This window comes from Martes martes (assembly GCF_963455335.1).
Source record: "Martes martes genome assembly, chromosome: 15".
NCBI lineage: Eukaryota > Metazoa > Chordata > Mammalia > Carnivora > Mustelidae > Martes > Martes martes.
In genome coordinates this window covers 48419593-48446048 of record NC_137903.1, presented here as the reverse complement: position 1 = coordinate 48446048, position 26456 = coordinate 48419593, and the positions used below count along the sequence as shown (strand labels likewise).

General features: G+C 44.7%; 1 protein-coding gene across 3 annotated transcripts in view; it reads left to right on the top strand.

Moving 5' to 3' along the window:
- Nucleotides 1-26456, top strand: part of LOC308355754 (uncharacterized protein C1orf21) — a 223211-nt gene that overhangs the window by 77980 nt on the left and 118775 nt on the right. For 2 of the 3 annotated variants that reach the window (XM_080824201.1, XM_080824200.1), the window contains exon 2: nt 1354-1571. In XM_080824201.1, coding sequence (XP_080680327.1) covers nt 1478-1571 — 94 coding nt within the window. In that variant the 5' untranslated portion in view covers nt 1354-1477. The remainder of the gene's footprint in view (nt 1-1353; nt 1572-26456) is intronic. The other variant, XM_080824202.1, reaches the window with a different exon arrangement.

The window sequence follows — 26456 nt, the reverse complement described above, 5'->3', positions numbered from 1 at the left end:
GTGTTATACCCACAGAGTCGATGCTGCAATTTGCATTTACTTGGCTTCATTGAAGATCATTACCTTTGTATCTAAGTTTGTTTTTGAGATTGATTTGGAATTACTTTCAGTATTTGGTGAATTTGAAAAATTCCCTTAGCTGAGATTTTATGGCTTAAGTGATTAGATTTCTCTGTCCACTGGTGCCCTAGGACACTGGTGCCCTAGGAAGGAGGCCTGCAGCTGCGTTTCAGTTTCTAGAGCCCTGTTCCCTAGGCTGAGAAAACCATCAGTTGTTCATAAAGGGGAGAGGGCTGTAGCGGACGCAGGCACTCATCTGTGTCGGGTGCGTGGCCTGATGCTTCTTTCACTCTGCTTGGGTGTGAAGCGGTGGGGGCCCGAGCTCCAGCGGGATGGATGGAGATGAAGGAATGGGGGGTATCCAAGCAGACCTCTGTGCGGCTGGCATAAGTTGTCTACAAGACTGGAATGGCTGGAAAAGAATGAAAGAATAAAATAATACAGAGCAAACCCTGAGAATCTAGCAGTGACCTTGGGTGAGTGGGGAAAGTATATTTACTTAAGTAAACTAGAAGGCTGTCTCCTTTGTGGTTTATCCACAAATTCTTTCAGCCTTTTTAGTGGTCCAGTAGAGGGATAGAGCCTCCGGTAGGAGGTGGGCAATTGCCTTTTCTTTTTTCGATCTTCCCATATCTTCTCAATCCTTAAAGCATTGAGCTAGCTGCTCGGAGAATGGACAAAAGTAAGTTTGAATCCTTGCCCCCATCGCCATACTCCATCTTCCAAAATGCCGTGACTTCAGGTAAAATAAGATACAGAGTTCCTTACAGAACCCACTAGAAATATGTAAATTAGCCCATCTCTCAGCCTGAGGAGGAAGGCTGCTTCGTCCTGGAAAGAAATTGGGGATCTGAGAAGAGCCGGCTTGCAAGGAAGGAGGGGGACGATGGAGGATTTTCCCCAGTCTCCTGAGCTGGGTGGATCTCATGAATGTACTTTTCCTTACTCTGGAGGTTTTTGGGATTCCAGAACATTAGCAAACATACATGCACTTTATGTGTGATAAGGAGTAGTGCCCCAATATTTATTTGAGTAAACAAATACATATGTTTTTGTTATCTCCTCAAGGAGTTCAGCCATGTGTTATGCAGGGGACATGCCTTCTGGTCTTGCTTTCTGAGTGACTTTCAGACGAAAGGGGGCCCTGTTGCCTTTCCTCCTCAGCACCAGTTACCCCCTCCCCATGCGCCGGGGTGAGGCAGGGCTCCTCGTGCACTGCCGATCACACAGCAGGGGACGCTGAGACACAGGCTTTTGCGACCCTCGTTCTGATCCAGCTTTCTGCTCTTGCAGGTGCGCACATCCTGACCGACTCAGCAGGAAGGTGGATTTTCTTTGTGTTTAAAGAAAAAAAATGTCCCTGTGTCTGTAGAGATGATTTGCAGTTCAGCCCGGCTGAAGCTGACCGAATGAGACTATGGGCTGTGCCTCTGCCAAGCATGTTGCCACTGTTCAAAATGAAGAGGAAGCCCAGAAAGGGAAGAACTACCAGAACGGAGATGTGTTTGGCGGTGAGTGCCGTTGAACTTGACCCTTGACCTGCTGACTCGGGCCTTCACTTTTTCCAGAGCAAATACTTGTAGTGTTTGGGGGTGGGGGGTGGTGCTGGTAAAGGGCTGATGAGATGTGGCTAGAAATCATGGCAGATCTTTTACGTGGGGCGGTTTCTATAGTAATTTATACATAGAGGATTCTGAGGAGCGTTATGGAGGTTTTATACGGAAACTAACATTGAAGTCAAGCTTTAAGTAACTGGATGGGTACATGAGACAGCAGCCACAGGGAGGTCTGGTAGAGGAGCGCTGTGAGACCGAAAACACAGTCGTCCAAAAGTGCAGTGAGTGAAGATTGGTAAGCGAGAGAGTGAGGTGTTTCTTAGGGCTCCTAGTTACTCTTTATGGGACTTTTCTTGTGCATTTTTTCAGATTAAAAAATACAAATACAATGAATTTAATAATTGTCTTTTAACTTTTCTGTGACGATTCAAAGTGACTTTAGACTATCTCGTGCAAAGGTCACAACCTGCCAACCCATGGCCACGTCTGGGTTGCAAATATATTTTCTTCGGCTCCCAGAGAATTATGAAATAAAAAGCCAGGCAGCATATAAAACTCAGGATGTTTCATGTAAAACCCCCATATTTCTTCAGGAAACCTGGTGACACCAGGTCTGTCTTCCCTGAGGCCACAGTCAGTGGGTTGAGATAACAGGGGTCCCCTCTGTCCAGGAACTGCTGAGCCCGCCCTGGAGAGCACACCAAGCCCCATTCACTCCTGAACGTCAATGGCCTGGCCACTTCTGGGCTTCTCAGTGTGCCTGATGATGAGTTTGTTCCTTAGAAGTTCTGCGATTGCTCTGGTGCCACATGGCTGTGGGTCAGTACAAAATTCCAGTTAGGAAGGCAGACGTAGCAGTTTGGCTGAATTACTTTGACCGTCATAACCCATGACTGGACCCATGCATGGCATTCCTGTATTCAGCCACTGGCAAGTCACTCTACAGCATTTTGGTCCCTCATGATGATTGTGCCGGTCCCTGGTGAAGAATTGGGGTACCGTGGGAAGGTTGCTGCTCTGCTAAAAGTAGGCTAGTGTATATGGGAGGAGGACTTTGTGTTGTGTCGTTTCAAGGAAATGTATGTGTTGCCTGGAACAAATTTGCTTCTGGTGGCGACTGCCTAGAAAATTCAGAACAGCGGGGAAGAGTAGCGTGGGAGCATCTAACTAAAACTTGACTTCAGATCACTGAGACCAGTTCCTGGGAAAACAGTTAATTGGAACGAGCATCATTCCGTCACCCTCAAACACTTAACTGTTAAGAGAACATAATCTAGTATCGAGCATTTGTTCAAATTAGCTTCTACGTGCTATTCTGTGTCATTATCATTTTTGTAACAAGAGCTACCATTAATGGAGCTGCCACCCTATGTCAAACATGCCGAAGCATTTATACACTCATTTTCATGGTGGATTTTTCACAACCAGCCTGTGAAAGATGTGTCATCCCAGTTTTACATATTTGGAAGCTGAAGCCCAGAGAGGCTAACCGGTCCCAAGTTGCCCAGCTACGAAGCCACAGACTCAGGTCGCTCTGACTCCAGGGTCCGTGTTGCTTCTCTCAGTGTCGATGCCTGGCACCCTGCTGCCTCCCATCGGTCACTCATTATTCAGTGCAAAAGGGTATCGACTGGCCTGTACAGGATAGGCCGAGACCTTTTGCTAAATGCCATGGGGGGGCGGGGTGCCGAGGTAAATGATACGTAAACCTCCCTTTCTAGGACTTCCTAAGAGGATGAGGAAATGTTACGAGGCAAAATAAGCTGTGTACCAGGAGAGGAAAAGACATACATCGTGATAAGAGTCAAGGGGATGGAGAGATTGCCTTAAAAGGTGGGATCAGAGTAGATTTCTAGAGGTGACCTCTAAACCTGGCCTTAAAGGACCAGAAGAATCTAAACTTGTTCGATGAAGGGTGCAGGAAGGAACTGGGTGAAGAAAGACTAGAGATGATGTGAGACTTACTTGACGATTATAAATAATCCAGTTGGAATGGAATATAAAATTTAAGTGGGAGAGAATTGGCTAGAAAACTAAGGGTTAAATTATAGAGAACTTTGAATACCAAATTACAGTCTTTAGAAAGATAGACTGTAAGAGCAAAAACCAGTGATAGTCAGTATATTGCCCTTATATTCTGCCTCGCGGTGAGACCACCTAACCATCCAGTTGGTCATTCGGTTTCAACTTTAATAGGCGAGGAGACTTTCTATTATTCTAAAGTACGATGTGTATTTGGCAAATGTTGGCGTCCAATAAAGGACTTTTCCATTAGTCACCTATCGCTGGGTATCAGACAACCTTAAGATCTCAGTGGCGTTCAACAATGAGCATGTCTTTCTTGATCACGAGTTGGTGAGTCAGCTGGAGTGGCTCTGTTCCATGTCTCTCTCATCTTCCTCCTGGGACCAGTGAGCTGCGGGAGGGGAGAGGGGGGCATGCTCTTCTTTTGCAGAAGGATAAAAGTGCAAGCAGTACACAAGATGCCTCTTAACCTTGGGCTTACAGCTGGCCCAGTGTCACGCGCACCCACATTTTATGGGTCAACTCAAGTCACACAAATACGCTCAAAGACAAGAGTCAGAGAAATCCACCTGAACGCGGTGCATTTGTGACGAGGGTGTGGATGCGGAGAAGGGTCCAGAATCGGGGCTGACAATTCAGTGCTCCCCCGGCCTCCCAAGTCATTGCTGTCTGTGTGGCTCCATTCAGTTCATGCAGTCTGAGCATTTTTTCAGCCTCCCAGTACTTACACGGACGTTTTATTCACTTCAGCATCCATCATCTTGTTATTCTTTCTGACATAAACATTGTTGAGTTTGTGGCATGGTGTTAGAGACAGCAGAACAAGGAGAGAGAGAGCTTCTTGAACTGGGCAAGGGAGATGGTTTTGATAGTCCCACAGGGCTCTGGGGTTAAAATTGTCAGAGGGCAGACTGAACATCAGTACCTTTATCCTAGTGTTACTAAATGCTAGAGTATGTATATGACACGATAAGGTCCTATCTGTGTTTCTCCACTTAAATTTTAGTTTGCAAGCAGAGCAAGTGTACAGAATCCCAATATGATCACAGATGGTCCCAGGTGACTAGCAGATCTGGCTCACTTTTACTCACTTGATATCTTTGTCACCCATTGTTTTGTAACATGTTACCTCATAACAAAGAACTCCACACTTAGTAGCTTGAAACAAGCACTGGTTTATTATTTATCACAATTCTGTGGATGCCTGGGGTTCCTCTGCTGTTTTTGCCTCGGCTCAACCAGGTGGCTACAACTTACCTGGGCACTCAGTAGGGCTCAACTAACTAAGATGGCTTCAAGTCTCTCCAGCTAGAAAGTCAAACTTTTCACAAGGTGGCTGGTAGAGGAAGTAGAGGCTGTCAGGCCGATGAATACCTACCCTTGTAAGTCCAAGAACGTCGCTTTTGCATCATTCTATTGTCTAAAGCAAGTTTCAAGACCATCCCAGAGTCAAGAGACCTAGAGGTCTCCATCTGTTGAGTCTAAGGAATTGTTGGCGGCCATCTTTGGAGACTAGTTACCTCAGCCACTGAGAGAGGCATGAGAACCCCGTGACTGGATTATGTTCCAACCTGGACAGAGTCTGCTTTTTGAATCACTGCTCTGTTTTTTTACTGAATAAAGTTGCCTCGTTCACTTTTTAGAAGCCGTTTTTTAAATGTTTAAAAAAATGTTATTACTGCTTGTTGTTGAAGAGTCGACAAAGTCTGTGAAGGATGGCATATTTGGAGATGGCTCTGAAGTATGTGTCTCTGAGTGTGTGTACACACACACATTCGATCCTTTTCCTAAAGGTGTGAATTTAATTTCATAGCTTCTAAGGACATGCTGAGGAGCGTAGATAAACAGTGTGTTTTTACAAATGGTAATTTCCATTTTTACGAAGCAGTTTGGTCTCTGTGATGTTTTGGTTACCTAGAAGACCGACCACTCCAAATGGGTGTTACAGAATATGTCTAGACTATTCCACCTAAGAGGATTAACTGACCAAAGAGCATCTTGACTCTTAGATTTCATAGAATTCAGGAGGTCACTAACAAGGAACTTTATCACTGACATTTACCTATAGACTTTCCTTCCCTTTAAATAAGGAAGCATAAAAAGTTTCAGATCTAAGGTTGTGCCTCACATCCATATGGCCCATTGAGACGTACAATCCAGACCAGAAAGTCCCGTCTCCAGATTGGAATTTTCCTTCCCAGAGTTCAGGGCCGATGTGCCGAGGTCAGTTGGAGGACAGCTGAGCAGATGACCAAAACCAGCTTGCCACAGGGGGGTGACCAACAGGTTCAGGTTATCATGAACTAGTTAAGCAAGTTCTAAAGGGAATCCAAGTGCTTACTGGATTCTTTGAACAGCCGTTTTCTTAGACTATTAAAGTAGGTGCACGGAACAGGTTCAAGTCTTACTGGTGAAATTAACACCTCAAACCTGAGTTCATTAACTCTCCTGCCGCCCACCCCAAGAGGAGAAAGCTCTTTACTTATATTGACTTTACTGTTTGCCTGAAGGTCACCACCATTCTTCCGGGAACATAGGCTTTAATTTGCCTTTTCCAGCTTCAGGGACTCTTGCCGCTGTCCCCAGAAGCTCTTCTCTCGCCGTTGCTACAGCCTGTCACCCGGAATAGCGCGGTATCTCCAAACTGAGCGCCATGAGCCCCCTTGGTTGTTTGTTTTCTTCTGGGATGTTCGTTGTCGTTCGTTTTTAATTCTCAATTTTTTGCGCCATTGTTGGAATCTGTCAGGTTTTTCTAAATGCTCCTCTGCCCGTGTTCATTCTCCTGCTCCAGAACTTTCTGTGGCACCTGGTTCTTAGCCACTAAAATCCTAAACCCTTAGTGAACATGCCTTGCAAGGGCTCGTAGCCACCTTGGCGGCCTTGTTTCGCGCTCTGTCCTTCATGTTCCCTGTTCCTCAGCCAGACTGGACAGCTGGCCCTGTGACCTCGGGCACACCTGTCTCCCAGGCCTTCTGGTACACCATGACCTCAGCTGGACATGGGCCCTTTCTCCTGCTTCGTCTTTTTAAATCCTGCTGTTCTTCCCAACTTCACCCAAAATTGCATGGAGCTTTTCTCATACCTTCAGAAAGTATCGCTTTCCTGCCATCCCAGAATACCTCTTTACCTACTTAGGTATTCGGTTTATTTCTTGATACGTCTCATCTCATTATTTGTGTATATGTGTCATCTCTCTTATGACCCGGTTAGGCTCCTGAAGGCAGCGACTGTAGGTCTTGAGGGAAACCAGCGTTCCCAGAACTGTGGGAGCTGGAGGCAGAGAGATTGTTTGGGGATCGGGGTGGGCCCTGGCTGGGCCAGCTTCCCCATATGACTAGGTGGCGGAGTTTGGCGGAAGGGCCAAGAGAGTCCGAGGTTTATAAATGTTCCGTTAAGTGGAGGTGCTTAGGTTATTACAGTAAATTCTTCTGGAATAGCAGTGTACGACTAAATATAAAAGGCAAGCAGTAAAGCAAGCTTTTGGCTACTTTGTCTCCCCTGGGTTCTGTATTACTGTGTAGCTTCAGTACAATTCTGATGCTCAGCTGTGTAAATTGGGAGCATATACCAGGACTGTCTCTGTGTGTATGTGTCTGCGTGTGAGAGAGAGATGGTGTTATCCAATCTGTTACCCATCTAAAGTACTGTAGGGACCCACTTCACAGGTTACGGGAAGATTACATAAGGGAATGGATCACATTCATTCAGAAAGTCGAAGCAGTTGAAGGCGAAGTAATAATTCACTATTTCTTCCTGCAGTAATTTCTGATTGCATGAAGTGAAGATTAATTAAAATTAATCTGTGTTTGTGTTTGTGAGACAGTAGCAGGATAATGTTACCTCTGTGCTATCCCGTCCAGTAGCCTTTGGCCACCTCTGACTATGACGCATGTGAAATATACCTGTTCTCATTGAGATATGCTATGGGCATGAAATACACACAGGACTTTAGGGACTTTGTATAAAAGAGAGTATAAAATAGCTCATTAATTTTTTAATTAATTATGTATTGAAGTGATAATATTTCGAATGTATTGGGTTAAATAAAATATGTTGTTCAAATTAATTTCATCAGTTTCTTTTTGTTCATTGAATGTGGCTCCTAGAAATATTGAAAGGACAAACATAGCTTGCATTATTTTTCTACTGGATGGTGCTGGTTTAAGTCCCTGAAAGGAAGTGTTGGGTGTTTTGGGTTCCCTTTTCTTTCCAGTTTCTGCTTTGGAGTTTACTTATTCTGGAATTCGAGAGAAAAGGAGTTAGTTAGGCTGAGACAGGTGGGGAGCAGGGTGTTGGGGTACACAGGACTGCTGGAAAGGCAGAGACGGGGAAGCAGCTTAGCAGAAGAGGAGAAGCACAGGGTCACGCACGTGCTCATCTCTCTGCTCTCACCGGTGGGAGTCTTCAGCCGCCGCTCTTGTAACGTCTTCTGCTGGCCCAGGGAAGCTTGTGTTGACTTCTGAAATTGTAATTTTCCAAGGATCAGAGAGGAAATCTTTCTCTCTCGCTGCCCACCCACCTTTTGTTTGGTGGTTGTTGTTGTTTTCAATGAGTTGGTAAAGAACCTTACGGGCAGGAGAACTGTTTGATGGGTTTGTGATAGAGCCAGGTCATGGTCGTGAAAGCTGGGGGAAGAAAAGTTAAGTCAAGATGAGTGAGGAACCTGGCCCTGGGTTTAGTCTTTGAAGAGTCCACAGTGTCTTTTTTTTTTTTTTTTTTAAGATTTTATTTATTTGACAGAGAGAGAGATCATAAGTAGGCAGAGAGGCAGGCGGGGGTAGGGTGGGGGAGCAGGCTCCCTGCTGAGCAGAGAGCCTGATGCGGGGCTCGATCCCAGGACCCTGAGATTATGACCTTAGCCAAAGGCAGAGGTTTAACCCACTGAACCACCCAGGCACCCCGGATTCCACAGTGTCTTGAGCTGAGCCTCACAAAGGTCTCAGTGGCTTGAAGTGCACATGGAGCTCGTGCAGTTACAGACGTCAGCCCACCTTGGCCAGGGGATTGCATCCCACTCTCCCAGGGTAAACGTTCTTAGCCCAGTGCCTGGCTCAGGGAAGGGGCCCACAGGGCTCCTGGGCCACTCCCATAGCTGCCTGTTGCTTTAGCAGGAGACAAGTCCCTATCGTGAGCACACAACTGTGATTTCGAGTTCGCTCGCTAGCTGGGGTGTCTTCCAGCTTCCCCGCTTCATCAGTGCCCGGGCTTTTCCATCGACGATACGGAGATAGTGACGGAATCCAGCCTTAGGCGTCCTGTGTTAGATCAGATGCATTAACGATGGAGAGCACTTAGAGCACAGCCTGCGCATGATTAGCTCCGAGCATTACTGATGGGTGTGGGTAGGTTTGCCCACCTCTTCACGCTTGCCCCTCACTCACCTCAAAATATACCATGCCAGAGTGGCCCGTGATGAGTAGAGTCAGTCTGAATGTTTCTTTGGAAGAGTTTCCCATTAACAGAAAGTCAAGAAAATCCTATGCTTTTTTAAAAATGTAAATCCAGTTAGTTAACATATAGCGTATTATTAGCTTCAGAGGTAATGTTCAGTGATTCATCAGTTGTATGTAACACCCAGTGCTCATCACATCACGTGTCCTCCCCGAGGCCCATCTCCTAGTTACCTGCCCCCCGCCCCCCCCGCCAGCGGCTCTCAGTTTGTTGCCTGTAGTTAAGAGTATCTTACGGTTTGTCTCCCTCTCTGATTTTTTCTTTTCCCTCCTTCTCCTGTGCTCCTCTGTCTTTGTTCTTAAATTCCACATGAGTGAAATCATATCATTGTCTTTCTCTGATTGACCTATTTTGCTGAGCATAATACTTTCCATATTTAAGAAAAAAGAAAATTCTGGGCACCTGGGTGGCCCAGCTGGTTAAAGCATCCGACTCTTGATTTCAGCTCAGCTCATGATCTCAGGGTCGTGAGATCGAGCCCTGCATCAGACTCTGCTCAGTGGAGAGTCTGCTGAAGATTCTCTCTCTCCCTCTCGCTCTCATATAAATAAATAAATCTTAAAAAAAAAAAATGCAAGTACTACTTTTTCCTTCCCTTGCCGTTGGTATCCTGAACCTGTTTGTTTAATGTTACATGGAGAGATGAGTGGAAAAGTGGGACTATTTGTCACTGATGGGTTCAAGGCAGCCTGACTGCAGGATGAGGGAGCCTCTGAGTTCACAGACACTGTTGGCAAGGACATCCGGGCGGGGCCCTTGGTGGTGTCCCTCCGGTTTTATGTCTAGAGGGTTTCTTTCGGTTGCTCTCTTGCTCCTCCAGGGGCCTGGTCTTCTCTCTAGCTGCCTGGAGCCCTTTTTCAGGCAGAAAATAAGAAAGAACTTGGCCCCGGAGAAGGCAGTGGAGACGTTTCTGGTACCATCCAGTGAAAGGCACAGAGGACTGGAGCTGCAGGCAAGGCTTGTTCTCTGCTGGGGGAAGTTCTCAAAAAGTGACTCAGCAACACGAGAGAAGGTGGGAGGGTTTCTTTACCCACAGCATTTCTCCTCTGAGTTATTTTCTCCTGAGTGACATCACAGAATTCAGAAATTCAAAAACAATGGCTGCTTTCTGGAATCCTGGCTGATGTGGCAGAAAGGATGGGTTTTGCCGTAAGCACCTGCCTGGTAACCTACCTGCTCAGCCCCCCCTTCCCCCCTGCCAGCAGCGCTCACCTGGCTGCACCTGTCCGACGCTTAGCCCACATTTTGACCGCATTTTGGACCTGGCTCTCCCCTGCAGAGACCAGCTCAGCACCTCCCTTCTGCACCCAGAGCCGGAAATGTGACTGTTTCTTTTGCCCCTGAATTATAATATAAAAACAACTTAGACTCCTATTCTACAGTTTCTTTTTATCCCCATTTGATACGAGAGGAAAACGAAGCCAAGAGCCACGCCACTTCACTTACCTGAACAAGCAGGACCGTCTGGAACTGAGGTTGCAGACTCTCGACTAAGGGAGATCCCCCTCTCAGGAAGAACATAGCTGTCTTTGCTATTACATTTAAACCAGCCTCCACTCAGGAGTCTTTGGGAAGTAATCGCAAACCAGCTGCTTGAGCTCAGCCCTGGCTTTTAACTAAGGATATCTGAAGGCTCTATTGTTATATGTAGGGCTTTTTTCAGGAGACCTGAAATTTACAGTCATGGTGAATGCATGGACCTGAGAGTTGGCAAATTGGTTTTGAATCGCTACTCACCAACATGTACCTTGGTGAATTACTCTCTTTGCCTTGGTTTCCCCATCTCTCTAATACGGGGAGAACTAGTATTTACCTGCCTTCAGAGGACTGTTGGGAGATTTAATGTATGAGTATATAAAATAGGATTTGCTGCATGATATGCACTGTGTGAGTGCCGTTTGTTAATATCGAATTAGCAGGCTTAGTGTCCCTTGATTATGCTGGGGGGTTGGGGAAGCAACATGTGTATTACAGATGTGTAATTCTCCAAGCCTGAAAAGTTTGTCAGTTATCCACATAATACTTATTTCTTTATTTTGTATTTTAAAATATTTGTGTTCCTATAATTTAAATTCCTATAATTTAAAATATGTTGTGTTCCTATAATTTTTTTTCTGTTTTGACAGCTTCTGTTCTGTGTAAGATATGACTGTGTGTGACCATGTGGGTGTCTTTAAATCAGAAGAATTAAGGCACGCCTGGGTGGCTCAGTCAGTTAAGTGTCTGTCTTTGGCTCAGGTCATGAACATAGGGACCTGGGATTGAGTCCCACGTCAGGCTCCCTGCTGAGCAGAGAGCCTGCTTCTCCCTCTCCCTCTCCCTGCCACTCCCCCTACTTGTGTGTGCACTCTCTCTCTCTCTGTCAAATAAATAAAATCTTCAAAAATAAAAAAGTAATCAGAAGGCTTAAGTATAGGATTTGAGTGGTGTGTATGATGTTATGCCTCATTCCTGCAAAAGTGTGGTTTAAGAGCGCCTGGGTGGCTCAGTGGGTTAAAGCCTCTGCCTTCGGCTCAGGTCATGATCTCAGGGTCCTGGGATTGAGCCCCGCATCGGGCTCTCTGCTCAGCAGGGAGCCTGCTTCCCTTCCTCTCTCTGCCTGCCTCTCTGCCTACTTGTGATCTCTATCTGATAAATAAATAAAATCTTAAAAAAAAAAAAAAAGTGTGGTTTAAAAAAATAGTTCCATCCTAGAAGTTAACAGATACATTTTCATTTATCACACATAAATCTCTGCATGTGTGTGTACGTGTGTGTGTGTGTGCAGTACACTGTAGCATTTTCCTACTCCTGGGTTTATCACACACAGTGAGGGTGTTTATAGAAATAAGGACATTTCTTGGTGGAGCACTGTGGAGAGGACAGGAGGCAACAGACACAGATGATGCCTTTAGTGATTGTAATTGAATAAATATATCCATAACTAACTGAACTAAAAAGATGCACAAATTTGATACTATTTCAATTCACATTTTATTCTTTAAAAATACTTTATAAGTCTAGGGTGCCTGGGTGGCTCATTTTGTTAAGCGACTGCCTTCAGCTCAGGTTATGATCCTGGAGTCACTGGATCGAGTCCCACGTCAGGCTCTCAGCTCAACAGGGAGTCTGCTTCTCCCTCTGACCCTCTCCCCTCTCATGCTGTCTCGCTCATTCTCTCTCTCTCCAGTAAATAAATAAAATCTTAAAAAAAATACTTTGTAAGTCTACCATTAAAATTTGAATTCCTTAACTCCTCACTCCATATTAGAGTTTTCCAGATGAATCAAGATGGAATATGGAACCATTAAAGTACTGTAAAAAATATGGGTGAAAAAAATGTGGGTAAAAAATTATATGGGTGAGTGATTTTATAATCTTAGGGTTTCTACAATGCTGCAAAATCCAATACCATAAAGAAAAGTTGATAAATTTTACCATGCAAAATTCTCTGCATGACCAAAAACTACCGTTAACTATGTTAAAAGACAAATGTCAAACAGAGTGAGAATAATATTTCTAACATAGATAAGGTTAGTAAGACTAGTGTAAAAAGATTCTTAAACCTGTAAGGAGAGAACTAATGCTCCAACTGAAAAGTAGACAGGGTTTGTGACCAGGCAATGGAAAAGAAAAATTACAAAAGGCCAATAAACATGGCAGAAAGATGACTCAGCTTTTTAGCAGTCAAATAAATGACACCAAAGAAAGCAGAACAAAACCTTTTTCACCACTGAAATTAGCAGGGATGGGCATCTTTCTCACGCTGTAACTGCGAATCTGTGGGGGGCACCAATATATACATAAAGAATGTAAATGAGCTGCCCTTCACCCAAGCCATCCCACTTCTAGGAATTTAGCATAAGGAGATAGTTGGACAAGCATGCAAACCTGTATACTCCAGGGTCTTTCTCACTGGTGAAACATATATCAGATATGGCCGTTAAAGATTAAGGTACTCTTTATTTGTTTGTTTTTAATTTTTTATTTTTTTATTAACATTTAATGGATTATTAGCCCCAGGGGTACAGGTCTGTGAATCACCAGGTTTACACACTTCACAGCACTCACCATAGTGTTTGTTTTTAAGTAGGCTCCACACCCAGTGTGGAGCCCAATGCGAGGCTTGAACTCATGACGCTGAGATCAAGAGTCAGATGATTAACCGACTGAGCCACCCTACTTTGTATTTACTGAGATTCAAAAAAAAGTCTATGACGTGTTAATAAATGAAAATAGTAAAGGGTTTTACACAGCATACCTTGTTCGTAAACTTCATTTGTTTAAAATATATGTAAAACATTGTGTATTTAAAAAGATGTTTGGGAAGGCTGTTCACCAAAACATCAACCATGCCAAGTCTCTTGTGAAGTCTCAGGTGATTCTTAATTTCTTAAATCTTTGATGGTCAGCATTTGTCATTCGATACAACTGTTTATTTTGGTAAGTAAAATTTTGCGTTTCTGTTTTCCGAAGCCGGGCAGCAGTGCTTTCAGGGCAGTGTGAAATCCAATCCCGTAGGAGAAAATTCTATCCCTGGAAATAGCCCCGGGGCCACAGGGATTCGATGAATAGACCTGTTTGCCCAGGTGAACAGATAGAGTCAGACCAGTGGCGCTTCCTGGCCAGCAGGTCCTTCCGTCCCTAAGCACGTATCGACCACCTCACGTGGCGTAGGTGCTGGGCTAGGTACTGAGACTGTATAGATAAAGGAAGCCTGGTCCCTGCTTTTTAGGAACGGATCATGATGTCACAGATGGGCATCTCAAGAGAATGTCCGTATCCGATGACGATCATGCAGAAGGGTCTCCTATCCCAGGAGTAGAGGAAGACTCTTAAAGAGGATGATTAAGATCTCGTCTGAGTGTTTTGGTCTGTTTTTTTTGTTTGTTTGTTTTTGTTTAAGATTTAATTTATTTATTTGACAGAGAGAGAGAGCACAAGCAGGGGGAGCAGCAGGCAGAGAGAGAGGGAGAAGCAGGCTCTCTGCTGAGCAAGGAGCCCGACTCGGGGCTCAATCGCAGGGCCCTGGGATCATGACCTGAGCCGAAGGCAGATGCTTCGCCGACTGAGCCACCCAGGCGCCCCTCAGCTGAGTCTTAAAAGACGAGTAGCAGACCAAAGAACAGAGGTAGGGCAGGAGTGAGAGACTGAGAGACTGAAAAGGTTCAGGGGTGCCTTGTACATCAGGTATGTCAAAGGGAGACTGGGATGCTTTACCAATCCAGTGGGGAAATAACTAGAGAATCCCACATCAGAACAAGTGTCTTATATATTTGGAAATTTTACACTGTAATTTTCCCCCCAAATACTGAAAAGCTCCTGCAGGCAGTACAGGAATCAAAATTATGTCAGAGATCAGACAGTGGGCTGAGAATTTAGAAAACACTGGACAGATAGAGTCTAGAAGATTTGATGCTAATTCCTTAAGCTATCGAAGTGGTTAGTCTCACTTCAGTTTTAAGAATCATAGTCCCCAAAACACTGATCCCAGAATATGGCCTTGTCTACGTGTGAAGACTTGTATTACCATTAAAACACCACCGAACCGTCTAGGACAGAATTTGATGGTGTGGTGTTTGTCCCATGTGGGAATCAGAACACGACTCTGTTCCTTACTAGTGCACACCGGTGGCGTCTTCAAAGTAGATTCTGTGTGCGTCATACGTCACAAGTAAATTCTTCACGTGGGGTGAAATAAAGGCAAAAACCTGGCAATAGTCACTCACTTAGGAGCATGCAGGAACTTGTCGCTGCCGATAAGCCCCCGGTCTTTGGCAATCTTCAGAGGGGAGGATTGGGACACAATGGGAGGTAACAATGGCGTGTCCATCCCCCTGGGGCCGAGCAAGGTGAGGTCTACCATTCACTCACCCACCCATTGTTCCCAAGAGTTCAGCTGTTAAATATTTCTCAGTGAGTAGTTTGTGATCATAAATTGGTGTCGAGGTTTAATTGTGTTTCTGATAACAGCGTTTCAAACAGTGAGGAAAATTGCTTCAACCTCTTGGGATCTCCTAAAGCAGTAATCCTCAGTCAGCAGTCATTGACTGGCCAGTCACAGAGTTAGAATGGTTCCAGCTGAATCCATGTTTATGAACAGGACCTGCGAGCTGGCGGGTGGTGGATACGACAGAAACAGAATTAGGTGACTTGCCCACAAAGCCTTTACCCTATTTTAGAAAGGACGCCTTTTATGCACAGGAAATAATTCAGCAACAGAGACTGGCCTTGAAAACGTGTAACGAAAGTGCTACGTTGAGTGTCTATTGGCACAACAGGTCCCCAAATACTGTGGACAACGGAAAAAATAAATACAGTCTGCTTTATGGGGTAGAGAGAAGAGGAAAATGTTATGAGAAAATAAAGACGTTCCCTTCTCAGAGAAAAATCTAGCCACCGTCCAGTAAATCGTCAGTCTTTTATGATCCTTGACTGTGAGTTCCTTGAAGATAATGCTTATAACGTAATCACACACCACTCTTGCCTAACAACCAAGTGCCCAGCATGTAAGTTGTTTGGTAATAATGGATGGATATTAATAACAATTAGGTGAGGTAGGTGAGGTAGTGGAGACCGTGAGAAGTTACATAACTTGCCCAAGTGTACACAGGTCGTACGTTAACTTGAAGTCTGGTCAGGAACTCAGCTACTTCTGACTTCAGAACTTCAGTGAACCAATGTGTGCTTTGAAAGAAGAAGCAGGGAAGGCACTCTGTTGGGCATAGTAAGGGATTTTTTTTTTTAAAACATACAAGATATAGTTCTTCTGTTCTAGGGACTTGCAGTCTACTGGAAGAACAAAGCCTGGCATCACCTACTTTGTCCTTTCTCATTCATCAAGCACCGATTTATTGAGCCCTGTTGGATGGGTGGCCTTTCGACCCTGGCCTGCTCTCTGTGTGCCAGCGGCAGCCCTCTGGCCCACAGCTCTCGATATGGACTTGACCACTGAGGATCATCCCATGACAGTGAACTACAGGGCTCTGATGAAGGCACACAGATGTGATGGGCCTTATTTCACACTGAATTTCTTTTTGATCTCATTGGCGAACAACCCCTGAATACTGGTGGGATGATACCCCTCATGTTGTATCCTGTTCCTGAGCTGGCTTCTGTAGACTAGGGTCTGGAGAACCTACATCTGAGCCCAAGGAAGTTCCAGGACACCTCTATTTGAGAGGCAATGAACCCGGTAAAAACCTAATTGTGTCAAATAATTAATCCCAAACTCTGGATTTTGGGGATATAAAGATAAGAGCATTTACTATAGTAGATGCTTCATTCCTAGTTTGGGCATTTGTATGTGTTCATTGTATTGAGTACTCTGATGTTAAATGGAAAAAGCTGGGTATGAAACTCATAGAATGACTCTGTCTATCAAATGGCAATATATATTCAATATATATGTGCATGGACTGAAAAGAAAGCCTCTCAGTTTGCCAGGAAAGGTGAATAATAGTTATCTCTGGGTGGGGCTGATTACCAGTGAGGTTTTGTGCTTCTGTTATAGTTTCCAAATATTCCACATCTCTTTCTAAAGGAAGTATTTTTTGTTTTTTGTTTTTTTTAATTATTTGAGAGAGAGAGAGAGAGAGAGAACATAACCAGGGGGAGAGAGAGGGAGAAGCAGACGCCCTGCTGAGCAGGGAGTCCCAAAGAGGGGCTGGATCCCAGGACCTTGAGACCATGACCTGAGCAGAAGGCAGACACCTGACCAACTGAGCCACCAGGTGCCCCACTAAAGGAAGTTTTTTAAAACATTTAAGTAAATGGGTTGGTTTTTTTGTTTTTTGTTTTTTTTTTCCAAAACACACAATGATGAACCTTACTTTTATAAAGACGAATGTGCTGTTTATGGGAGGAAATAATCTAGAAAACTTTCTTTAAGAAGTTTATATATTTATTGAATACTTTTTATGTTCAGGTATTATATCAAGTATTTTGTTATTTATTAATTTATTCAATCCTCATAATAACTTATCCGGTAGGTCACAATGAGAACTTATCAGTTGTCTTACACTTCCTTTCAAAGTGTAAAGAGAAGAAATGAGGGGTGTCTGGGTGGCTCAGTCAGTTCAACACGTGACTCTTAACTTCCACTCAGGTCGTGATCTTAGGGTTGTGAGGTTGAGCCTGCATCAGGCTCCACACTCAGCATGGCGTCTGCTTAAGAGTCTCTCTTTCCGGGTGCCTGGGTGGCTCAGTGGATTAAGTCTCTGCCTTCAGCTCAGGTCATGATCTCAGGGTCCTGGGATCGAGTCCCGCATCGGGCGCTCTGCTTGGCAGGGAGCCTGCTTCTCTTTCTCTCTGCCTGCCTCTCTGCCTACTTGTGATCTCTGTCTGTCAAATAAATAAATAAAATCTTAAAAAAAAAAAAAAAAGATTCTCTCTTGACCCCCCCCCCAACCCCGCTCCCTCTGCCCCTCTTCCCTGCTGGTGGTTTCTCTTTCACTTTCTGATAGATAGATAGATAGATAGATAGATAGATAGATAGATAATAGTTAGAAGAAAGATAGATAGAAAGACAGACAGACTACTAGTTTAAAAAAGAGAAGAGAAATGAGCAGGATGAGGTGAGGGTTGACCGATGACCAGCTTGAAGTAGAGCCATCCTGACCCGATCGATGTGAGTTCTCAGTTCTTGTCAGATTTTCTACTGTAATTCTTCACAGTCGTAACTTCTCCTAGAGAGCACAGTGGGCTTCACACTGCGTAAGGCCTCATTAAAACAAAGAAACAAAACAAATGGCTGCAGGTTAGTAAAGCGCAGTGCTGAGAGGAGCTGCTGACTTAGCGGCTGGGGACCTCGGGTGCGTTTGGATTCTGCTGTGAAGTAATGGCTACAAGGTGACCTGTGAGCTTCTTTCTTCGTCTTGGGAGTGAGTGTGTTGAACTTAGGTGATCCTGTAGGCGTGCTGAACTAATGTTCAAAGGTTCCTCTCTACCTGCTCCCCAGACTCTGGTCACACAACTCTGTGCTCTTGGTTTCTCTTAAGCCATGGGGTCATTGAAAAGATTATACATGATATTTTTTTGATGCTTTTTTTTTGTTTTTTGTTTTTTTTTTAAGAAAAACAGTGGGGCTGGTAGTGTTCACAGCTACTAGCTTTATGGTCCCAAGTTGGCCAAGGTGTTGATTGCTTTGTGATATCATTTTTTTTCCTTCTAAAAAATTAGAAACAAGAATCACAACTATCTTCTGTAGCTTCAAGGCCTTCCTGCGAGCTACAAGGTGAGAAGGTAGAAGTGTGGGGTACTGTCTTGATTCATCCTGGCGGGCTGGTTTTCTGTTGATCTTTCATCCAGAGATGCTGGCTTGCGTTGATGTTGTGGGGCTGCTAGGCAGTGTGACATTCATGCTGCTGACTTTCCGTTTTCAAGTGTTGTTGGAAGTAGTGGGTGACATACATGGGTTCTGTTATTTGAAAGGAAGAATGAAATATTTGATAGAAGATAGTCTGAAATAAAATTTAGGCAAACAGAACATTTAATTTCCCAGGTTGCTGACTTTGGCAAAGACTGTTCTACTGTAGGCTGGTCACTTTCAGAGGATGGTTTTGTTTGCTTCTGCTGGATTTTAAAAGGGTAAGAGAAAGTCAAAACTTACCAAAGCCAAATTCTAAAGGAAAACAAAGAGATAAAAGTCTCGGGACCCCTGGACTTAGTTGGTTAAGCAACTGCTTTGGGCTTGGGTCATGATCCCAGAGTCCTGGGATCGAGTCCTGCACCAGGTGCCCTGCTCAGCGGGGAGCCTGCTTCTCCCTCTGCCTGCTGCTCCCCCTGCTTTTGCTCTCTCTCTGACAAATAAATTTTAAAAATCTTAAAAGAAAAAAAAATAAAGAGATAAAAGTCTCACGGCCATAATATTAAATATATACATAAATAATATTCCACTAACATAATTAATAGTACATTTGAAAAATGGTCTTTGATGGTGTTTAAAAGGTGGCATAAAGTTTTTTAGCTAGAAAGGCCATAGCTGGGGAAAGGAACGGTGGAGAGGGAGGAAGGCTGCGTGGGACGCGATGTGCGCAGTTCACTTCCTTAGAAATAATAGTCCGGGGGCGCCTGGGTGGCTCAGTGGCTTGAGCCTCTGCCTTCGGCCCAGGTCATGATCCCAGGGTCCTGGGATCGAGCCCCGCATCGGGCTCTCTGCTCAGCGGGAAGCCTGCTTCCCCTCCTCTCTCTGCCTGCCTCTCTGCCTACTTGTCATCTCTCTCTCTCTCAAATACATAAATAAAATTAAAAAAAAAAGAAATAATAGTCCGTGCTTACGTTATTATGTAAACGATATTTACATTTCCATTTAAAACATAGTTCAAAAGCTGTGTGCATGGCTCTTAAGACTGGAAGTTAGAAGAGTAAGGGTAAATGGAAAAACCAGAGCACTGTAATAGCAATCTACGAAACTGATGAAGTTTTCAAATTGTGAGACAGGGCCACACTGGTACAGATCTCTCTTTGGATTAAGTTTCATTTCCATTTTGGAAACCACATGCACAACAAGCTGGATTGCGTTTAAATTCCCTTCTAGCTACACGTACCCATGCTTCACTGTATAAATGTCACTGTTGACTTTGATCCTTGACCAAAGAAGGTATCATCCAATGATATGTGAAATAGTATTTTATTTTTAATGTTGCACCAACATTTTGGCATTTTTCATGACTGCTTTACATCTGGTTGCCTTCTCTTACTCGAGAATTTTTTTTTTATTTAAACGTGTTTAGACCTTGGGGCACCTGGGTGGCTCAGTCGGTTAAGCGTCTGCCTTCAGCTCAGGTCATGATCCCAGGGTCCTGGGATCAAGCCCTGCTTAGTGGGGAGTCTGCTTCTCCCCCTCCCCCTGCCCCTGCCCTCACTTGTGCTCTCTCTTGCTCTCTCTCAAATAAATAAATAAATCTTCTTTTAAAAAAAAAGGCGTTTACACCTTGAATTTTTTTTTTTTTAAGATTTTATTTATTTGTTTGACAGACAGACACAGCAAGAGAGGAAACACAGGAAGGGGGAGTGGCAGGCAGAGGGAGAAGAAGGCTCCCCACCGAGCAGGGAGCCCTATGCGGGTCTCAGTCCTAGGGCCCTGGGATCATGACCCGAGCCAAAGGCAGACACCCAACAACTGAGCCACCGGGCGCCCCTAGACCTTGAGTTTTGACCATGGCTTTCCTCCTTTGTTCTTTGGCTGTTTCCCCTAATGTGATTGCTCAATTCCCAAGTGTTGAAATGAAAAACAATATGCTTTTAACTCCGATGGAACTCTGAAAATCAGTTACTCATTTCAGAGATATTTATTGATCCATTGCTATAAACTGGCTTTTCCTAGGGGATATAACATGTCGTGAGCCAGTAACCGCCCTCGTTTGGCTCCCATCTTAGGGAGTGAAACAGACACTAAGCAGAGAGACAGATAATACCCGGTCAGATGGGGATACATGCAATGAAAAAATAAAGGGACAGAGAGTGACGGGTGGCTATTTTAAATGCATAGGTCAGAGAAGGTTTGTCTTGAGTAGTTGACCTTTTGAGCAGAGACCTGCAGTAAGGGAGCAAAAGCCACAAGAACACCCAGGAACAAAGTGGTTGAGGCAGAGGAAAAGTAGGGCCAAATCCCTGCGAGGGAGCCTGCTGGAGGGTTCCAGGGAAAAGCCGGAGTGAGGTCTTCGTGCCAGGAGCGTGATGGCTGATCAACTCACTCTCTGTTGCCCTGTAGCTCAGGTATAGATTCCAAATTCTATTCTAAATGTAATAGAAGCCAGGAGAGGATTTAGGGAGTTAGGGAGCGATATAGTCTGACTTTGGGTTTACTCTAAAGGCTTGATCTGGCTGCTGTGTTGGGCATAGACTGTACAAGGCAAGAGAGGAAGCAGGTGGTGGTTAGAGGTGGGGTCAGGCAGGAGGGCATGGTGGTGTGGACTGGGGAGGTGTCAGTGGAGGTGGTGATGTGGACATGTTCCGGGTACATTTGGGGGATGATGAAATGTGGTCTTTATTAGAGCCGTCTAATGAAGGTGGAGTTTCATCTGCAGGTTCCTCAGTGAGGGAACGGGGGTGCTGGGTGGGATTATGTACAATAGAGGCTCCCGTAAGTGGTTCAAGCAAGGCAAGGTTTATAGGTTCTGAAGCAAAGAGTGTTCTGAGGCTTAGCAACATGGTATTGTACAAGTAAAGACTTTTGCAAGATAGGGTCTGTAAGGGATAAAATGCCCCGGGTTCTGTTCTCTGGTGACGATGCTTGGCTGTACGTAGGTGTGGGGCATGGCCCAGGTAAAGAGAGTCACTTCAGCACTCCGAAAGCTCCGGGGTGAATTGCTTCTTCTCTTGAGCATTTCATCGGCTCTGAGAGAAACCAGCATGTTTCATTTCAGTCAGCCTAATTGTGAAGGGATCTTCAGACATGACTTGTTTTTTTCATTTTTAGCAAGTGGGTTAAAGGCTACAGGTCCCTGAGGAGGCAGTGTCTGCTCTCACCTCCCTTCCCTTGATTGCCGTTTCTCCCCCTGGCCCCCAACGCTGACCCTTATTCCTGCCGTCTTTGTTCCTCGTGGAACTCTGAGCTCTAGTTTCTTCTTCCCCTGCTCTGAGCTGTGGTCCCTGTTCCTGTTCTCTTTGCTTCAGATATATCCGCCATCCCCATTCAGTTATCTTTCCCATCTCCCCAGAATAGGAGTGGCATCCTATGAGGCACGAAAACAGATACACACAAATAAAACAGATACACACAAATAAAACATACCAAAACCCCCAGATAATTTTCCATTGGGATCTCTTTTCCAGTTTGCACTGTTACCTTTTAAGGAACGAATACTGTCAGTATCCTCCCTCCTCGTCCTGCCCAGCCCCCCACTACCTCCATCATTTGTAACAGCACCCCTATGCTTCAAGGTACTCCACAAAAGCTACTCTTTTGTGCTCATCAGAATCTTCCAGAAGAAAAAAGTCAACCGTGATAAGATGTGATAAATGTGTAAATGTCACTCTTTGCAGAAAGTTGGGCTTGGGGGAGACGGGGGCTTGATTTAACTCCACAGATTGTGGAGAGAGGAGAAGTTGACGGGAAGTGGAAGAGGACATTAGATGGCCAACTGGATGGGGTAGAAAAGGGAGGAGGTAAGAGAGGGATGATTAGAGTAGATTTGGGTAAGCCAAGGTCAGAGCTACCCAGAGAGCATCCTGAGAAAACAAGTGAATAACCTCTAGCTTGTCCCCAAGGTAAGGGGAGAGCGGAAGTCCTAGTCCAGGACAGATTTCAAGACCCAAAACCCACCTTAGAGTGGGAGATGTGGCTCATTCCATAGGGAACAAATGTCCCAGATGGTGATCGAGGTTGTTTCTGGAAACTGCCGTGGCAGGGGTGTGAAAGGCCGTGGAGCCATAATTACCCCTTGATTGGCTGTAAGGCCTCTTTGAACTACACGTGCTGCTTCAGATGTGACCCAAAGTAAAACGAACCTTGAACCACGTCCAGGTCTTACATTATTACTTGAAAATCTTTGAACTCTGAGATTTTACCTAACTTAGGCCTTTGAGTCCAAGCAACATCTCAGAAAGCTAGCTGAAAGAAAGCAGTATGAATGTGGTAAAAACCTATGGCTATTTTGTGCCTCTCTGTGAGCTGGCCTCCCAAATTCTCCTTTGTGCGTATTAAAATGTGTGGGCCTTTCATACTTCCCTACGTTAAAAATGTCTGATTTAAGTCATCCAAAGTCTTAGAAATTACAGCAGTTCTTTTTTTTTTTGTCACTTTTTTTCTCAGCATTATTTATGTGTAATTGACTTGTAACATTGTATAAATTGAAGGCTTACAACCTGATGATTTGATACACATGTATATTGGAAAGTGGTTAAGACAATAAGGTCAGTTAACATGTCTGTCTGTGACCTCACATAATTACTGTTTTTTGTGTTTGTGGTGAGAGCACTTAAGATTTACTCTCTTAGCAACTGTCAAGTATATAATACAGCATTGTTAACTATAGTCACCATTCTGTACCGTATATCTCCAGAACTTCTTTATCTTATGACTGAAAGTGGTACCCTTTGACCTAGAGCTCCCCATTTCCCCCACCCCCCAGCTACTACCAACCACCATTCTACTCTATTTCTGTGAGGTTAACATTTTTAGAGTCTGCATATAAGTGGTATCATCCATATTTGACTTTCTCTAACTTATTTCACTTAGCATAATGCCCTCAGGATCTATGCGGGTTGTCACAAATGTTAGGATTTCCTTCTTTCTCACAACTGAGTAATATTCCAGTGTGTGTGGTGTGTGTGTGTGTGTGTGTGTGTGTGTGTGTGTGTGTGTGTGACGTTTTCCTTCACCATTACTTTGTCAGTGGACATGTAGGTTGTTCCCATACCTTGGCTCTTGTGAATAGTGCTGCAGTGAACACGGGTGTACAGGTAGCTCTCCAGGATTCTGATTTCCTTTCCTTTAGATATATACCCAAAAGTGGGAGTTCTAGATCATATGAGAGTTCTGATTTTTTTATTTTTTCAAGAACCGCCATACTGCTTTTCCTAGTGACCGCACCAATTAACATTCCCACCCACAGTGCACGAGGGTTCTCTTGTTTCCTCCAGCCTCATCAACACTTGCTATTTCTTTGTCTTTTTGATAATTGCCATTCTGACATGTATCAGATGACACAGCGGGGTTTTTTGTTGTGTTTTGTCTTGTTTGCTTCTATACATCCCTCTTGAGGAGCCAAAATGAAATGTCAGCTTTAAGAAGTTTTGTGATCTTGATACACATTTATTTTTTTTTATTTTTAAAGATTTTATTTATTTATTTGACAGAGAGAGATCACAAGTAGGCAGGGAGGCAGGCAGAGAGAGAGGAGGAAGCAGGCTCCTTGCTGAGCAGAGAGCCCGATGCAGGACTCAATCCCAGGACCCTGAGATCATGACCTGAGCCAAAGGCAGAGGCTTAACCCACTAAGCCACCCAGGCGCCCCCGATACACATTTTTTTTTTAAATGAAAAGATTTTATTTATTTATTTGACAGGCAGAGATCACAAGTAGACAGAGAAGCAGGCAGAGAGAGAGGAGGAAGCAGGCTCCCTGCTGAGCAGTAGAGCCTGACGCGGGGCTCGATCCCAGAACCCTGGCATCATGACCTGAGCCGAAGGCAGAGCCTTTAACCCACTGAGCCACCCAGGCGCCCCCGATACACATTTAAATAGCTTACGTGTAGATGGGGGGGTGAGAGTCCCTGAGGACCATCTCTCGGTCAGCTCTGGTCCTTGGGCTCTCACTACAAGAGATTGCCTGGCCACTGTCACTCAAGTTAGTCGATTTGAATTTAATTGAACCCCTCAGATGCCCTTATGAATGAATCGTCATCCCCTCTCCCCGAAAGATAAATAATCAAAACGCCCACTGTCTTTCACAAACCTGTTGAGCAGAACGGGTTACTAAAATAGGCTCATGCAGACGAAACGGGCTGTGGAAGATGGTGTGATCTTATTTGCTGCGCCGCTTGCCATGACACTGCCCTCCAGCATGCTGTTCCCCTCACCCAGACACATTACTCCTCGAGCTGTCGGAGCCCAGTTTCCTCTCTGAGAGGAAGATAACTTGGCGGTTCGTAGCAACTGAAAATGATCTTTTGTTTTATGTGAATGAAGCTCTTGCAAGAAGAGATCTACAGACTTGTCAAAGAGGAGAAGCGCGCGAGCCCGTGTGTTCCTTCTGGGCGTGTTTGAGCGCCCTCCCTAAACACAACGCGGCCTTTCCCCATGAGTGTGTTCATTTCCTTCATGAGATCGGTTCCGTGAAAGGCAGGTCATGAATATTTTTCCGAAGTAGAGAGGCTACACTATTTTATCACAAATTGTATTTTAGCTTTCCATGTTCAAAAGGCAGTGGCAGGACTTACAAACTTGGGAATGACTTTAACTGGAAATGACTCTATCCAGGCTCCTTCTGTTCTTGTTAATGATTTTGCTGCCACTCATGGTTGTCTAAGCCAGACTGAGTCAGGCCCCTGACAGCCAGCTTCAATCCAGAGACGTATTAAAAGAAACATTAAAGATCATCGAAAAGCAATTTACATTTTTACTGAATAATCCCAAAAAGTCACAAGGCGTTGCCATTCATGAACCACAGCACAGCATACTGAAGTCTACTGCCGTACGTCTCTAGCTCTCGGGTGACTTTGTCTTCCTTTTATCCCCTCAGAAAATCTCCCTCTTTCCCTGTCTCATCTTCCACAAAACTTTCCCTTCCAGCCGAGCCCCCCTGAGCTTCCCTGTGCCTGGCCTTAACGATTCTCTTGTTAGCCCTCCCCCTTCTGGTGTGAACCCGGCCTGCTGCCGCTCTTCCACCAACCTCCTCGCCCCTTCGCCAGACTGCGGCCCAAAACCACACAAGCAGGTCTGGCCTCATGGAGTTCCTCAGTAAGGTAGCCCAGCAGTGGGGTGCTGAGAGGCTCGAATGCTAATACTGCTTTCTGTGCTGGCTATTATCTGGGAATCTTTTCCTTAACAGAAATCCACTTAAGTCGGAACCCAAGGAAAGAAATGAAGTCAAATGGACATTCAGATGCGCTTCTTCCTCACACACACCCATGCATGCGTGCACACACACACACATAGAGCCACCGGACAAATTGTTCAGTGGTTTAGCTGGCTGTGGCCGGCGCACGTTAAATGGGAGAGAGTTTCTGGAATGGTCGTTGGAATTCCTCATCCAGAGGAGCCATCCTGCAAATTCATGACCATTGATCTTGGACGTAGTGAGGAGCTGACTGCAAATGAATCAGCAGAAATTTACTGCCAGCCCTAGAAAAACAACTCACATTTCAGGTCCTTTTGAGAACAGTGGAATTTTATCAACTGCATGTACAGAGGAGGGCGTGTGAGCCGCTCTGTTCTCTACCTCTTCAGAAGTATTTGTTGCTGCCTTATAGTTTACCGAACAGTTCACCGTTGGCATTACTTTCAGCCTTATTTTATGATAATACAGTTCTTAATGACTGACTTGAAAAGGCTTATCTTAAGGGTGTCTGAATCTTCCATTCAGACAGAGAGTACACGGCGTGGAAACATGTAACAGTTCTCTGTACAAAAAGAATTTCTCTTTTTCTCAGAAATTCACTTTACTATACATTTGTGGGAAAGTTGAATGGGAGCATGGGGTGTGAGTCAGACGGGCTGGGTTCAAGACCTGGGCCCATCCCACCACTCACTAGGTCGTTCAGCTAGGTAAATGATTGCTCTGTCCTCAGTTTCCTTTTTAGTGTGATAGAGACATTGATGACTCTACTTCCTAGAGCCCTTGTGAGTTAGGTTGTCGTATGTCAGGTTTTCAGAACTGGACCTGGAACATTAAAGGGGCCCTATCAGTGGTAGCTCTCCTTTCTTCTTCTCTAATCCCTC